The 17,121-nt window shown below is 44.8% G+C and overlaps 1 protein-coding gene across 32 annotated transcripts in view; it reads left to right on the top strand.

Annotated features, from left to right (window-relative positions):
• The window catches only part of EPB41 (erythrocyte membrane protein band 4.1), a 95,348-nt gene that overhangs the window by 50,484 nt on the left and 27,743 nt on the right, over nt 1-17,121 (top strand). For 15 of the 32 annotated variants that reach the window (XM_064731364.1, XM_064731363.1, XM_064731359.1 and 12 more), the window contains exons 5-14: nt 2,312-2,354; nt 4,288-4,363; nt 4,823-5,041; nt 7,155-7,242; nt 7,781-7,933; nt 8,706-8,803; nt 9,143-9,315; nt 10,898-11,014; nt 12,304-12,429; nt 15,227-15,432. In XM_064731364.1, the coding sequence (XP_064587434.1) occupies nt 2,312-2,354; nt 4,288-4,363; nt 4,823-5,041; nt 7,155-7,242; nt 7,781-7,933; nt 8,706-8,803; nt 9,143-9,315; nt 10,898-11,014; nt 12,304-12,429; nt 15,227-15,432 (1,299 nt within the window). The remainder of the gene's footprint in view (nt 1-2,311; nt 2,355-4,287; nt 4,364-4,822; nt 5,042-7,154; nt 7,243-7,780; nt 7,934-8,705; nt 8,804-9,142; nt 9,316-10,897; nt 11,015-12,303; nt 12,430-15,226; nt 15,433-17,121) is intronic. The other 17 variants (XM_064731379.1, XM_064731377.1, XM_064731375.1 and 14 more) reach the window with 5 other exon arrangements.

Below are 17,121 nucleotides of genomic sequence, written 5' to 3'. Positions count from 1 at the left end.
CAGATGTCTGTCATTAAATACTTTATATTAATATAGTTTTATACACAGGCAAAATAGCAACCAAAAATAACACTATTTGAGACAGGCAGAACTCCTACTTTGTTTTACAGTCTCTGGTTTCTTCCAATTTTCTTGGATGTGAAATGTGTTTCCATGTATATAACCTGGATATTTTTTATATCAGAGTATTTTTTTTTTAATCAGAGTTTGTTCTTGCTGAGGGAGGGGTAGGTGTACTTGTAGATCCAATTAAGAGCAAAAAGAGTGTAACTGGAGCAGCTCACCTTCTTGTGCTGTGGGCAGCTCGCTGCTGCATTGGATGTTAGGAAAAATTCCTTCCTAGAAGGGGTTGTCAGGCCCTTGGCACAGGCCGCCCTAGGAAGTGATGGAATGTCCCTGGAAGTGATCAAAAAGCTGATAGGTGTGGCACTTGCAGATACTGCATCATGCTAACCCTGGCAGTGCTGGAGTAATGATTGGACTTGATGATCTTAGAGGGCCTTTCCTAAATGATCCTGTGGTTTCCTAGAGCCTCGGACTTGCTCTTCTTGCCCAGGCTTTTGGCATTGATTCTTCTGGATGCAGAAGCATGTACCTTCTCCCCCAGACCAACAAGGGCTGAGAGGTTGTGCAGCTTTTTAACTGTAGGGAAACTGAAAACAGATTGTTTTGCCCCATCTGTGTCCCAGAGCGGGATGCTGGGGCAGATGAGGCCACTGTTCATGGGTTGTTCAGCTCCAGTGTGGAGCAAGCTGCTTTGGTTTGCTCTGATGGGTGAAAACACCATCATTTTTTTTTTTTTTTTAATCTTTCTGGTTATGTTTCATTGAACTTTGAAATCTAAAGCTCTCCTGCTGTAACTTCCAACAAGACCTCCCCAGAGTTACTGATTCACAGGTGGAATGGTGTTAATAGGATCCAGGGATGAGCTCCTGCACCTCACCTGCAGCTGTGTAGAGCAGGTGGAGATACACGTGTATATTCCTGGATAGGGAAGGGTTGTATGTGACATTTTCCACCTTGATATTTAGGGAATAAAATTTCTGAGGACCAGTAATTACCCATATGGGCGTAGCAGAGGGTGACAGTGGCTGGAGCAGCAAGGAGCTCGTTGCCCTGAAAAGGAGGCTTGTTTCCAACTGATTCATGACCCAGTGGGATAAAAGTGCTGTTCATTGCTGTTCCCATCATTGTCTGCTGGATCAGGCAGGGTGGGATGCATGACTGCACCCTGGGCTCACCCCAGTAACGAGCAGCTGTGGCACCAGCTCAGCCATGGAGATGCTGTGCTCCAAGCTGTGACCCTAAAAAGACAGCAAATCTTCCTTTCAAACGAATTTTGTATCCCCACTTTTATATGTTAGAGTAGGCATATATAAAGAGGAGATTAAATGCAAGTATTGATGTCTCCCTGCCATGAAGTTACGTGTCCTTCTGGTCAGGAGAGATTAGCTTGGGGGATTCAATGAGTTAATTCCTTCACCTCAGGAGACCTGCACGTCCAAATCCTATTGGGAGCTGGCGAAAATGGAGAGGTGGTTAAATGTAACCTCTCCAGCAGGGTTGCTAGCCCAATGCCTGCAACAGGACAGGCCCTGACTCCTGCAAAGGAAAAGGCTCCAACCATGGAAAAAGCAGGAATTGTGTTTTGAGGCTTAGATTGCACCACAATCCCACAAAACCCCAAATTACAGAGGAGGGGAAAAAATATATTTCTAAATTTGTAGCAGAGATAATCCTAGGAACTTGAGTCATAGTTAAAAGACATGAAGTTTATGTCGCACTCCTGTAAAAAATTCCAGTCTTACTCAGGAATTGGGTGTTTTTACTCATATTTCAGCAATTAGGTCATTGAAAACTATAGCTAATAATAGAAAGTCTTGGTGATCTTTGATCTGAATAGAGTAAGTAAGGAGACAGGGTGCTTAAAATTATTGTATCTGTCCTATTTACCTATTTTTAAGGGTTTTGGAGAAAAAAGGTGTTGTACAAGTGCCCCTGGTAGCTGGATGTGGCTGTGGCCATACCTGTTACTCTGTTTTTGCAGCCCTAAATAATCTTTTTTTTCCCCCTCTTGTTACTCCTGCCTCCCTTATGAATCCCTGGTAGGTGAATGGTTGGAAATACACCCACAGAGACCACAGCCTGGAGTGAAAGTAGTGAAGAATGCACCATCTCTTCAGTTTCCATGGCTGCCTTTGTGTCAAATATTGTCCTTTTTTTTTTTTCTTCTGTATTTTTAGCAGTTTTCAGCTTTCTGTGGTGTTTCTAGAATGTCTGGTAAACTGTGAATGTTTTTATCCTCTTACAGACGTGGCTGGATCCTGCCAAAGAAATAAAAAAACAGGTTCATGGTAAGTAGATTTAATTTATCGTGTATGGGGGGTGTGGTTTCTCCCAGTGTGGCTTTGGTGAGCCATCCAGGAGGCCCAAGGATGGAGAGAGGTCAAGTGAGGGTGTCTGGCAAGGATCAGCACAAGTTCAAGCAGTCTGTGCATTCTTTCTGGCCTTCTTAAGATCTTCTTAATCTAGATTTAGGAGAAAATGTCATTTCCTTGGCAAAACAGCTTGAGGTGTGTTTGCCTGAAGCAAAACCCTGCTGTCAATGCAGTGCTGAAATGGGGATGTGCTCCTTGCTGGAGGATAGCAAAATGGGTGTCAGTGGGAACCACTGAAATCCCAAAGGAGGTTGGGAGACCTCAGGCAGAACTTAATGGTGGAACAAGGTTTTGTGGACTCTGAGGCTGTTTTGGGGTCCAAATAGGGGCACTAGAATGATAAATGGCTTGAAAAATATCAGTTCAAATACCAGATGCTCTCCCAAGTTGTGTTTTAAGGTCTGCTAGCACTGAATTAGTTCAAAATTAGGGCAGTGTCAGAATTAAATATGTTTTAGAGGCTTTTGTTTTCTCTTGGGAACAAGTCTGACTGCTTTAGAAGTTCTGGGAAGGAAAGTACTGGTTTCTGGATCCTTTTGGTGGGAGGCTGGGGACAGAGTGTGTCATTAAATGCAGATTAGGGGGGCAGTGCAAGACTGTGGAGTAGGGAAAGCTCCTGGTCCTGCCATCTTCTCTTGGAATCAGTAGCAGGGTGCATGTGAAGGGCAGGAGCTGCTCCATCCATAAAATTCATCCAGTGAATGTAATGAATATCACCCTGCTTTGAAATCTGGCCCCCTGGGGATGGGTTAAATGGCAAATTACCTGATTTTACTTGAAGTGAAGGTATTTTGCATGTACATACAAATGTGTGGACACCAGTGTGTGGTGGTTTAGGTAACTTCTGTTCCCTTCATTGTCACCTTGGAACCCCTTGTTTTGAACTGTGTGTGATGAAAACAGCGTGCCTTGTGTTTAGTCCCAGTTATGGCATTGCATAAGAAATAAATCCAGAAATGCTCCATTTCCCCTGTTCCCTGTGTGAGATTGGGATAAACTTCCAAGTGAGTTAAGTTCTCTTTCTGAAATAAATCTTATTTTGAACTAGTGTTAAAGGGCACAGCAGGGGGAGATGTAACTATGGAAATCATTCAGGACTAGCTTCTATTCGGAAATGGGATTGTTTTCAAGGAAAAGAGAGTTACCTCTTCAGCTGTGTCATCTGGGCTGTCCATACCACATATCATGTCCATTCTATGTGTGTTTATGTGAATTCTGACTCAGTTAATGCCTGTAATGTTGCTATACAAGGTTTGCAACAAGGTGTATTTAAGCAATTACGTCTGGACTTGAAAAGCTCTTCCTATCTTGGTGCTTTCTGTCTTCATCCAGAGGCTGATGCTTGTGTTGGGCTGAGTTTAAGCTGTGTCTGAGCACCTGATCCCAGTGCATTAGGCTGAGGAGTGACTTAGCACAGCCTTCCTTGAACTTTGAAGTTTGGGTTAAGCAGTAAACCAGTCCATTCAATTGGTCAACCAACCAATTAATTAATTTATAGCCTATGCCTGACCTAGCTTCATGAATTCCTTTTCAGTCAATGAAGAAACATGTCAGTCATTAAGCTTCTTAGCAATTAATTTAATTTTTGCCACAAGTTGTGGTTAATCCAGGTGATTTTCCCTGCCTTGCTTTTTTCCTCCTGTTTTTCTTACCTGCTGTAAATGAAACCACATCTCTACACTTACACAGGTGTTAAGCTGCAGCCAGCTGTGAGAGCAAGGAATCAGTGTTGCACCTGCTAAATTCTGAAGATCAGATTGGCTATTCCCAGCTCCTTTTTGTATCAGCTGACCATCACAAAGCCATCCCAGTGTGTTTATTTTTCTCAAGCTCTCCCTTGTCATTGCAGGAGGCCCCTGGGATTTTACCTTCAATGTCAAGTTTTATCCACCAGATCCTGCCCAGCTAACAGAGGACATCACCAGGTGAGTTATCCATGAATCCTACTGCCATGTTCTCCTGGATGTGGAATAGAAATATTTCATATTTGGGTGATTTTCCCTCCTTCAGGAAGGACATCAGATACCTTCACCATTTGGAGGGGGTTTGGTTTGTTTTTAGTGGATGTGATGATGCTCCCACACTCCACTGGAGTCCACGTGTAAAGCAGTGTCATTTATAACTCTGCCATGTGTGTGTTCATATAGGAAAGGAAATTTTCACCTAAAGCCAAGATTTTCTGGTCATAGCATCCTTTATTCCATTTGCAGAGTGGAGGTGACCTTGAATCCCCCAGTACTCCATGCTGTTTACCTTGGGAATAAGTAAACCTTGGAAACAAGCATTGTCATATGTTCATCAGTGGCATAAAAAAAGAGACTCGTCCTCAAGTTAATAAATTTCTCTCTGTTCTCTGTGAATAGCATTTTCCTTTCTGCCCTCAGGTATTACCTGTGTCTGCAGCTCAGACAGGACATCCTGACAGGGCGGCTGCCCTGCTCCTTTGCCACCTTGGCTCTGCTGGGTTCCTACACTGTCCAGTCAGAGTTGGGAGACTATGATCCTGATCTCCATGGCCCAGATTACATCAGTGAATTCAAACTGGCCCCAAACCAGACAAAAGAGCTTGAAGAAAAGGTTGTGGAACTCCATAAAACATATAGGTAAGGCACAGTGGGTGGAGGACTTGTTTGTGCACAGCAACATGAAATAAGGGAAATAATGGGATTTTCTGGTGTTTTCCCCACCTCTGTGAGCTACAGAAAACCTGTGGATGTCCCATGCCTGGAAATATTCAAGGCCTTGTTGGATGGAAGTGGAAGGTGTTCCTGCCTGTGGCAGGGGGTGGAACGAGATGATCTTTGAGGGCTCCTCCAATCCAGACCATTCTGTGATTTTATGATGACTCTGTGAACATTAACTTTTAACAAAAAAATCTAATACTTTGGTCAAAATCTTTCTAGAAGCAGGAACTCTTTTTTCCTGCATGAAGAAGAAATTATGTTTTTAGAAAGCAGATGGGAAGTCTTGCAATTATTTAGTAACAAGTGCTTTTTTTCCCCCCACAGAATAGCCATGAAAGTTTAATTCATGTGCAAATGCAAAATTTACTTGTTTTAACCTCGCCCTTTGTGGTTTTTTCTGTATATTTCTTTGGGATTTATGTAATTTTGGATTGTAGTTTGATCTAGTTTCTCTGTTTACATGCTGTAGCCTACAGCCTGTTTGAGGCATTCTTCTGCCACATTTAGTGAGTAACATTCGTTTCCTAATGAAGGAAGTGGAAGGATTCCAGGTGATCAAGGAATTACAAACCTGCACTAAGTGTTTCCTACTGCAGCCATGACCTGGGCAGGTGTGTCTGGTTCAGGTAGGGTTGGGCAACTCCTGAGACTCTCCGTGGTTTCAGATTGAAGGGTAAACCTCTTCCTCATCCTATTTTGGGCATATCTTCCTAGAAAGGAAAAGATGGAGCAAAGGCAAGACTTTCTGACAGGCAGATGGGAGCAAAAAGCTGGAGCATATTGGGAAGGGTGGATGTGGGCTGTGGCTGTGACCACTCAACACCTCACTCAAGCCTGCAAATCAATATTTTAAATTGATTCCCCTCCATTTACACTGAGAGGAGAGGAAATGAGGGAAAATAAGAACTGGGCCTCTGACAAGCTTCATGACTTGGAGTCAAAGGCCATTTGCTGTGCTAAAAGTGGTGGATCACAATGCTGAATTATTCATGGCCTCATCAGAAGGAGACTTTAATGTATAAGATGTAGTTATATTTAATCTGTCTGCATGTGCAGGAGATGACAACATGTCCCCATTTAATTTCTGGTCTATATTTTGTGAACATTAAACTTCAGAGGGTTTTCAGTGGGAATCCTAGAATTACGGAATTATTTAGGTTGTAAAAGACCTTGAAGACCATGGCATCCAGCCACTACCCAGCACTACCAAGCCCACCACTAAACTGTCCCCAAGTGTTCTTTGGACATTTCCCGGGAAATCTCTGCTAAACCGTGCTCTGGCTCTTGCTGCTGTATTTGCAAAGCACGAGGCACATATCGAGATGGTGACTGCTCCTGGGGCTTTCCTACAGGATTGTCCTTACAGTGGACTTCGCCCTGTCTCCCTCTGCTAAAACCTCTATTTACATCACACACAAGATATATGTGAGCGCTCAGTAAGGAAGACATCAAAGGAGGGTAGAAAATGAAATGTATGCAGCTGAATCCTCTCCCAGCAGAGCTGTTAATGTACCTCATACACCAGAAATGTATTAACAGGGACACTTCAATAACGTTGATAATGGCCTCCATTATCAGGATGTCTTTGTTAAATTGTGCCCCTCCTGCAGACAGGGCACCATCTGTTTCCAGAAAACCCCTCATTCATCTGCTCCCCTGGTTGGAATCTCTACTGAGTGGTTTCAGCTGTCTGTGTGTTTGGTTGGAGAACAATAGCTGGGCCTGGGGAGGTCTGTGGGGAATAGGACCTATCACCTTTTGCTCTGTTGGGTTTCTTCTGCTGAATCAAGTTTTGTCCCCTCACTGCTGTTCTTCACTTCCTTCTCTAGTGCCCTTACAGCTTCACAGGAATAAAGTCAGCTGTGTTATTGGCTTGCTCAAATTTGGGCAGTAAGAGTGATTTCATAATTCATTATCTGGGCACAGATTTGTGTTAAAAGCAAAAGGAAATCTAATGGATTTCATGAAGTCGGATCTGTCTCCTCTTAAAAGCAACAGTTTTGAGAATACCAATCCCTTTATTTTTCTGCAGATCCATGACTCCAGCCCAAGCAGACCTGGAATTTCTTGAGAATGCAAAAAAGCTGTCTATGTATGGAGTCGACCTTCACCAAGCCAAGGTGAGAACCAGTGTGTGTGGACCTACCCGTGGATTTTGTAATTTGATTATCCTTCCCTTGCAGAAGCAAGTTTACCTGTTTTGGGAAGCTGCTTTGGAAAGAGAGGAAGTACAGAAATACTGACATATAACAGGAAAGCCTTAGGCATTCCTGCAAGAGAAGTGGTTGTTTGTGGTTTCTTATTATTTATATGTCACAGGAAACTTTCCAAAGCTCCTTGTATAGACAGGTCTTTTCTTTGAGTAACTTAGAATACAATACATATTCCCTGCCATATGAGCCTCTGTGCTCCAGGAAATGCAGGATGGGCTCTTGATGAGCCCTTTGGGCAACCAGCAGAACAGGAGAGATCAGGAGGAGGGAGGAGGTTGTCAGGAAAATCATGAAAGAAAAGGAGGGGTGGCCATGGAAGTGGGAGCTGGAGTCCAGGTGGTGGGGGGATGAATTTATGGGAAGACCAGAGGGATAATTTGGAAGGCAGCTGCTGACATGAAGCTCATAAACCTGACACTGCTTAAATCCTATTCTGTATTCCCAGGACTTAGAAGGAGTGGATATCACTCTGGGAGTCTGTTCCAGTGGCCTTCTTGTTTACAAAGATAAACTGAGAATCAACCGCTTCCCATGGCCCAAAGTCCTGAAGATTTCCTACAAACGCAGCAGCTTCTTCATAAAGATCCGGCCAGGGGAGGTACGAGTGGCTGCTGTGGGCTCCTGTCATGCGCTGTTCCCTTGGGATGGTCGCTGTGTGTGTCCCTGGCACGGAGCTCTGCAGGAACGTTTGTCATCGGGGTGTCTGATCCCAGCTGAAGCTCCAGGCCAGCTGGTGACGGTGTAACAACCACACGTTGTCATCCAGCACCACCTCCTGGCATCGCTGGGTATTCGCAGCATCCAGGGAAAGGCATGGCAGGTTGACAGATGAAATTGGGGCAGAAGTAGCTCATTTTTTTGGAAACAGGGCAAGACAATGGCTCTTTGTCTTGCTTGCATTCAAAGAAAATAATTAAAAATTAGAATTAGCTTTTCGTCTAAGTGCAGGAAGCAGGGAATGGATGCATTGGTGCTGCCTCTCATGAGCGGGGAAATCCCTGCAGCAGCCTGGTTACATCAGAGAGAGAGGCTACAATGGGGATCCACCTCTTTCCTCTTCTTCCTCCTTCTCCTGCTTTGAGTGCCATGAGCCAGCCTTGCAGGGAGGTCAGTATTTGACCTCAGCTGACAGCTGGGCAGTATGACAGGGGGGATAAACCCACGGCATGTTGCTCTGCAAATCCCTGTGCATCCTGAGGGATGCCCGGGCTAGTGGCCAAGTCCTCTATTTCCTCTGACCTGAGGTCCTGCTGCACACTGTGGGGCAAATTCAGCAGTTTGTGCCACAGCAGACCAAGGTGGTAGTCTGGGGACTGGGTTTCTAACACAATTATTTCCTGCTATGCTGAAATAACTTATGCTTTCCACAGCAAGAACAGTATGAAAGTACAATTGGGTTCAAGCTACCAAGTTACCGGGCAGCAAAGAAGCTCTGGAAAGTATGTGTTGAACATCACACCTTCTTCAGGTGGGTTTTCTGAACAGTAGCCTCACCCTCAGTAACTTAGTGCTTGAATTTAACTATTGAAAATGAACATTGTTCCTTAGCTATCTGGAAAAATGGGAGAGTAATGGTTTCAGGGACAGTAGGTGTTTCTTTTGCAGAAATTTTGTAAGCAAGTTTTGCTTTGTAAGACCCATAGGACAGAGATCTTTGGGTCATGTAGATAGATGCGAGACATCATTAGTATGTGCATTTCCTTGGCCAGGTGGACGCAAGAGACTCCTTTAATTTCTATTTTAATTCTTCTTCACATGCCCCTTCCTGGCTTTGGAGGTGTGGTTTCTAAATGTGTGTGTCTTTCAGGCTGACTTCCACGGAGGCCATCCCGAAGAGCAGGTTCCTGGCGCTGGGCTCCAAGTTCCGCTACAGCGGCCGCACGCAGGCGCAGACGCGGCAGGCGAGCGCCCTGATCGACCGCCCCGCGCCCCAGTTCGAGCGCACGGCCAGCAAGAGAGCGTCCAGGAGCCTCGATGGAGGTGAGTCAGCCCCTGCTGCGTCTTCTCTCTGCCTTCTGGAGTCACCAGGATGCTGAAGTACTCCGTAAGGAACACCTGGATTCCCTGCTGTACAAGAACAGGGGCTTCACTTGTCGCTGTAGAACAAGAGCTTGTTCCTGCCTCTTACATGTTTAGGAATGATGTGCCTGTAGTGAGACTGAATTGGTGCTCAGTTGGTCAGAGCAGGGTGCTGATAACACCACAGGAATGGGTTTGTTCCCCATATTGGCCATTCACTTAATGGTGAAAGTTAGACTCTATGATCCTCATGGATCCCTTCCAACTCAGAGTATTCTGTGATTCTCTGATTCTGAATTGTACTTGGTGATCCTGTGGGTCCCTTTCAACTCAGAAAATTCTGATTCATCACACAACCTTTGTTCACATCAACAAAACTGCCCAACCAAACGAAAAATTCCCCCAACACAAAACAAAAGTGGACAATTTGCACCTAATCCACCCCCTTCACCATCACCACAATTACAACAAGAATTTCCCATGATCATTCTGCTCTCTAACATTGGTCAGTACTTTTGCCCATTACCTCTCCCAGTTTTTATCCTTATCTCAATATCACAGCACTGTGAGGTCTGTTATGGGTAAATTAACTTAATCTCAGACAGACCCAATACAAAAATGCAAACCCAGGGTGGTCCCAGCAGAACTGACTGATGAAAAGAATTTAGGTAGGTCCTGAAGGCTTATAACTAAGTTCTACTTATAAAGCTATTTCTTCGTTTGATCTCAAAACATTTTCCTTTAGAAAAATCGGGAATGAAGCCATTCTGTTTGTTTTGTTTAATATGACTTCTTAAATTCCGTAGTTTTACATCAGGGGGAGATTTTTTGCCAGGATAGAATCTTTTTCAGTGTCTCTTAAAGCGATGCTCAGGTTGGAGTTGAGGTATGTCAGTCAGATGGGCTCATCCCTGATATTTTTTAAAATAAATTGATAGCAGCAGAAGAGGTGAGGCATGGAAAAGGGAGTGCCTAACTTGGGTCCACATGATCTATATCACAGAGTATTAAGAGCTAGGGAAAGAGGAGCATCCCTGTGCACTGGGAGGATCCAGGGAAAGAGGAGCATCCCTGTGCACCACGGACACCTGCCTGATGGAGCAGGGACTATGTTGCTTTGATCCTTCAAGTTTGTTCTGCAGCTTGGGGGAGCCAGGGCTGCTCAGCACCCCATGGCCAGCAGCAGCCAGGCTGTCCCTGCTTCAGGGCTCAGTGCCATCCTGAGCCTGGGTTTTATGTTATGGAGCTGGAGGAAAGGGATGGTTCAAGCTCCATAAGGCAGCAAAGCCAAATTGCAGCTTCCCTGCAGTCTGGGCATGTGGAATTCCTCAGGCACAGTGCACAGCAGCGAGGGGACCGGTGCTGCTGCTTGCCCATTGCCCATGCCATTATGACCCCAGATGAGTAGGGAAATCACAGCTGCAGTGCTACACCTGGATGTAGAGATGGGAGAAGAGCAGCCTGGGAATGTGACACTCCTGCCCCCTTGACATCTGTGCCTTTGCCATGTGGGCAGTCGTTAACATGTGCCCCGTTTCTTCAGCTAAACGTGCGACTCAAAAGGTTGAGTTCAGAACCCTAGAGGAAGAGAAGCAGAAGGAGGTGGTGGTGGTTGAGGTTCCTGAACCAAAACCTGCGGATCAGATCCGAGAGAAGCCAGGTATAGCTGTGGTGGTGGCTAAAACTCTCTGCAGTGCCTTTCCTATCCTCTACATGCTCGTTCCTGACAATTTCCAATTTTCACCAAATTGGGTGGCTTTCTCTCTTCATTTCTGTGCAAGAAGAGTTTCTCAGTGAAAGGAGACACAGCCCGGCTCTGGAAGGCTCCTTAAATTTCTACCTTGCACCTTATTCAACTGCAGTTCTTGTGGGGAGGTGGGGAAAAGATTAGGATGTGCTGGCACTTGAGAACTCTCTTGTTAAATGTGGGTAGTTTTGTGTATATGGATTTGAAAAACTTAAGTTTTCAAGTCTTGATCTTGAAGCTTCTCATGAAGCTTCAGAAATTCTTCATCCCAGAATGTCCTTGCCATTTTGGGTTGTTTTTCTTTTTTTTTTGTTGCGGGTTTTTTTTTTTTTTTTTTTGGGTTTGAGAAATGCTGCCCATTTTGCTCTGTGGAGCTTATATTTCTCTTAGAATAGGTACTATTAGTAAATATGAATGTCCTTAAGAGGTGTGTAGGTACAACAGCATGTTTGAATACTCATAAGTGTATCATAGCAGCAGTGTTACAAATATTTGCAGTCTTCATTACTTGCATAGTGACCACCTGTGGTGTGTTAGGGCTGGAGATAATTCACATGCAAATACTTTGGGTATCCTCCTACCAGCCAGAATTTTTTGACTGCTTTACTGCTTTTGACTGCATGATTGCTTTTCTAGTATCTAGATCAAGTTTTCATGAAGCGTGGCAAGCTTCCTCTCCATGGGCATTCCTTGAATCCTGACTAATCAGCATCTCCTGGTGGGGAAAGCCGGATGCTGTAAAAGCAGAAGGTGGAGAATTTCAGACACCAGGGTAGATTTGAAGTTGATCACTCAAGTACCTTTCATTAAAACTGCTAGATTTTGGATAGCTTTTTTGTCTGGATGTGTTTTTCCTGGATTTTGACAGCCAGCACCTGCCTCCCTCCAGACTTTGCCGGCAGAGCCCTTCTTAGTTCCATGCTCAAGAACTGTTCATGTGTCCCATGTTTCCTTTCCTGGGCAAGGAGCCCATAAAGCTTATTTTTGTGTTCTTTCCTCCTCTCATTCAATACACTGTTGGGTCTGACAGCACTAAAAACACTGACACACAGTTCCATGCTGGAAAATGACTTCTGAGCTGCCTGCAAACCTCCTTGCTGTTCCCAGCTACTGAGAAGGATCTCCTCACTCCTTGCTGTGGTGACCATCGTGTGTTTGTGTGGGTCCCCAACCCCCATTAACACCTGCAAACCTCTTTCTAGCCAAACACACTCTTGAAACTTTTGAAATGAAACCCATTGCAGAGGAGGAAGAGGAGGAGAAGGTAGAGGTCATTAAGGTTCCTGTTGCCAAGCCAAAGTCAGTGGAGCTGGTGCAGCCGTGGTCAGGTACAGCTGCAGTGGTGTTTGGTGGCAGTGCTGATCCTGTGCTGATGCTGCTGGGTGAAGTGATGCAGTGCTGTAGGACAGAGGTTACACTGGTTGTGCTGGTGTTTGTACTAAAATCACTCCTGGCTTTGCTGTGTGCTGCTTTTCAGGTGTGCTCTGGGTGCAGCGAGCGGGTGCCATGCCCTGGCTGTGTGTGGAAATGTGGGCATCTCTTAAAGCTCCTCCCATACTGTCCCTTCTTGTGAGGTTTGTTCCCCTGAGCTGCAGGAGCGTGCAGTGCCTGGAAATCAGGTTATGAGATCTGGGACTGCTGGAGGTCACCTATATTCCACTTTATTTCTTCACTAGGGAGCTGCTACTTGCCTAGTTGAGGAAGGATGTCAGAGCAACATCACTGCTGCAGACAGATTCATATTAATCATAATTAAAAGTAGAGTTGATTATTTGTTGCAGGAAGAAGAGTTTGAAGCCATAGAGGGAGGTAACTGGGAACATCACATGTTTCCTTGGTTGCTAGAAAACCACTGGAGAGCAGTCATGGCCCCAAGGCTGCCAGAGTTCCAGGAACATTTGGACAATGCTTTCAGGCACTGGGTGGGATTGTTGAGATGTTCTGTGCAGGACCAGGAATTGGACTCAGTTATCCCTCTGGGTGTTTTCCACCTCAAGAGATTCCATGATTCTGTATTCCATGGGATATGTGGCAGCAGATTGGACATCGGCTGGTGTCAGACCTGAGCACGTCCAAGGCTCTCCTGCTGTAGCTGCCCCTTCTCATCCACCTCCTGTACTTTGCCTCATCCTGGCTTTTCTGCTCCCAGTAGGGACTGTAGGTGAGGTGATGGCCATGCTGATGATGATCAGTCATAGAATTCTGCAATGGTTTGGGTTGCGAGGGACCTTAAAAATCATCTAGTTCCAACCTATGTTTTATCTCTCAGTGCTTTTTACTGTGTTTAAATCATGTGTTAAAATAGTCAAAGGCAGTTAATCATGAAAATGTAACAAAAATACAGTTCTGGCAGCCTAGAACTCATTGTTGGATGGCACAGGGGAAGCTTGGTGTCTGTTACTATTTTTCCTGCATGTCTTGATACTCTGGGAGAGCAGCAAGAGAGATGGCCCTGTGGATTTACTGGTGGCAATATTTCCTTTACTGCTTCCTCTTTAAGGTGGCATTTTAACACATCCATAACTTTTTTAGCCAAACGTGATCTTGGCAGTATTGAGATAAGCCCAATTGAAGAGGAGGAGGAAGAAAAAATGATGGTGGTGAGAGAACTAGAGCCGTTGCCAAAGGAGTCAGGTACCACCGCAATGACAGCTTTGCATTCCCAGCATCCTCCTCATCCCAGCCATCCCTGCCATCTCACCTCTGTGCAACCTTCCCAGCAGCTGTCACTGCTTCCGTGACATGAATGCACTGGGACACAGCACCGAGTGTCCTTTGAAGAGGATAACACAGTGTTTGGGTCACAGAAATGAAATGCTGTGCCAAGGAGCAGGGAGGGAGTGGAGCTGGCAGTGGTGGGGTGGGTTTTAAGGTTGTTTACAACAGGATGTGGTGTCCAGAAGTTTGTCTTGAAAGTGTCATTTCTATCTCTGGAAATTCAGAAATTAAAAAATTCTTTTTTAGCCTCCACCTTGTACATTTTTGGCCACATGGACACCTTATTCTCGCTATGTTTTATTAAGACACAGATGAGATGCTGTTACTTATTCAGTACAACAGGAATTCTTACTTAGGAGTTGCTTGAAATTACAATTTTTATTTTAACAGCAAATTTTCTGTGAGTGACTGGCTGGACATGAGTGACCTGATGTTTGCTGGAATATGATACACAGTATAGTCCTGCTGCAAACTGTGATTTTGGGAATGTGAGATCACATCAAAGATAATCTTTTATGTGACAGGATGTCTTTTTAGTGAAACATCCCTAAAAACCAACATCAGGAGAACCAAATAGTGTATTATATACCTAAGTGCATACAGGAAATTAATTTGGGCTTGCTTTGTCACACAGCTTTGGCTTGACTATTTCCTTGGGGTTGGGCAACTCCCTGGCAAATCAGGAACTGAAGTAGGCAGTTGACTTTGTGTGAACCTCGTGCTTGTAGTCACAACTATCATCCTCTGAAAAGATGGTTTTTGGCAGTATGCTGTTCATTTCTGCACTGTCACTGGCCTGGAAGTGCTGGATATCTTCCCACTGTGCTGCCTTGATGATACCCAGCTCAGACACACAGTCCCAGCCTGCCTTGAAACCCACTGGGAAGTTGCTGAGAAGTTTGCTGGAGCAATGCTTGTTGATTTTTGGTGGGGGGGGACAGGGACGAAAGCCTGTGTTTTTCTTCCAGAAGCCATCTGTTTCTGTGTGAGGAGATGCCTCTGAGTACAGAGCTCCTTGCGCTGTGTCTTTTTTAGTTGCATTGGAATGGAGTCCGTGTCAGTTGTGTGTAAAGGACCCAGAAATTCATGGCCCAATGTCAAAAATAGATTTGCCTTTCTGGTGTGGCTTCTGGTGTGGCAGAGTGCAAGCTTGCTTTTTGTAAACCATCTGGTATGGGGTTTTATTTGATTTTATTTTAAACCATAAGGAAAATAATCTCAACTCTCCTGTACCAAATGCACATGCTGCTTTGCTCAACATCTTTATTTCTTTTCCCTTTTTTTTCATACTCCTCCTCCTTCTCCCTTTCTTTTTAAATGACAGCACTGTAATTTGGAAAGACTTTGCACAATCCATTGAAAAGTTACCTGCTCTGAACCTTGTCCCTGTCTGTCCCCCATCCTCAGCAGTGGCTGTGATAACCCCAGAGCGGAGTCCCCGGCCTACCTCAGCCCCAGCCATCGCTCAGAGCCACCCTGCAGAACCAGCCCCAGCTAAGTCCACTGTGAAGGACGTGGCCACATCTAAAGTAGGGAAGGAAACAGCAAAATCTGATGTGAGACGTGAAGAATTTGCACTGGAGAAACCCAAGGAGCCAGTGGACGCCTCAAAGGTAGGCCTGGGCGGAGTCTCTTGGGAAGAGCTGGGCTGGAGCATCGCCCAAGAAAGTCACCCCAAAGCAGCAGCTCTGTTCTGGGAGATGAGGGGTTCTGGGTGCCAGGGAATCCCAGCTGTGACGTTCGGTGGAAGAAGGAGCTCCAGGGCAGCCGGGTATTGGTGGTTGTAGTCAAAGCAAGTGCAGCCTGCTGATAGATGGTTAAAAACACTGGCAAGAGCTGCATGTGATCATGGAACCAGAGTTCAGAGCTCACCCTTGGCCAGACTGTGCCCCCTGATTCCTGGTATGACAGCAGGAGTGAATTCCAGTGAAATCAGTGATAATGGATCTGGTCTGCAGCCCAGCGCCAGAGTGTTTTTCATCTTGATAGGCTTTTGCTGGGAGAGCTGGTAATAAATACAGTGCTGCAAATTGGACTGAAGCTTTAGTTGAAAATGGCACTGGTGAGATCTTGGGGAGTTTATTGTTTAAATTCAGTACTTTTAACCATTATTTGATCTTTCTACAAATGTCTAAGTTCTTTGCTGGGGTTGATACGTGTGTGCTGTTCTAATAAGTTGAAATAATGTGCAAAATTATTGCTGATATTACAGTGTCCTTAATATTCAGCAGATATTACTGACTTATTGAAACCTTACAGTGGTGCAGTGGAAGTGTTTGTCTTGAGACAGTTTCCACATTACTCCAAAATTTAGCTGTTCTCAGCATTGCTGGAGCCACATAATTCTGAACATATCACACAGTGGGTCTTGTGTAAGCATCTCCAGGGATGATTCCTATTAATTAAGGTTTGGAGATGGAGGTGAAGAAAGGGCAGTTGCTTCAAAAACTTCCATGGCCTGCATGAACAGTTTTTAAATGAAACTGCTGAAGGGAACTTCAGGTTGGCACTGTGGGGTGGGAGTCAGAGCACAGAGATCCTGCCCTGCTGTTCCTGCCCAGCTGCTCCCCCTCCCTCGTGTTACACTGGGAACAAGGAAATTTTACTTATCCCATCTTACTTATTACAGTTTTTTTCCTAAATGCTTAAACATTAGATTTTTTTTTCCCTTTAAACGTAGATGTGGGAGGAAAATGTGGATTTGAACATACTAAATTTACTGTTTCTCCAATGGAGCTGCATCACTCTGATGCTTTTGCCTTCAGAGTATGTGGCAATCTAGTTTCCCTGAAATACTTCCCTTAGAGTGTTAAGACAATCTTGGCTCTCTACTTATGGACAGGAAAGAACCTAATTTGTGATGTTAGGCTTGGGTTTGTGGCTATGCCTCTTCTTACTGCCTCCTCCAACATAATACCTGTGATACAACCAATAATTTCTGGTTTTGAGAAGGTCTGTGTTAATTTGAGCATGTTGCTTTGTTTGGATTTTCACTGGGAGATCCAGCTGCAAATGCCATTTGAAAACATTGCCTGACCAGCCTACTGCAAGTGGGAAGCCCTTCTTCAGAAGCACTGGGGAGCACTGGTTTCAAATACAAATAATTCTCAAGCTGGAGGAATTATTTAACATGCTGTTGACTAACAAAGTGCTGGGGAGCTGCTGTGTCATTAACCCCTGCCCAGGGCTGCATGTTGGTTTTTGCATGTTCCCCCAGCACTTCAAAACCAACTTTATGCAGCTGTGTTTGAAACTAAATGGTTTCTTGAAACAAATCTACTAACAAGAAATGTTTTTACCAA

This window comes from Zonotrichia leucophrys, chromosome 23 (genome assembly GCF_028769735.1).
Source record: "Zonotrichia leucophrys gambelii isolate GWCS_2022_RI chromosome 23, RI_Zleu_2.0, whole genome shotgun sequence".
Classification (NCBI taxonomy): Eukaryota; Metazoa; Chordata; class Aves; order Passeriformes; family Passerellidae; genus Zonotrichia; species Zonotrichia leucophrys.
This window is presented reverse-complemented; position numbering and strand designations above follow the sequence as displayed.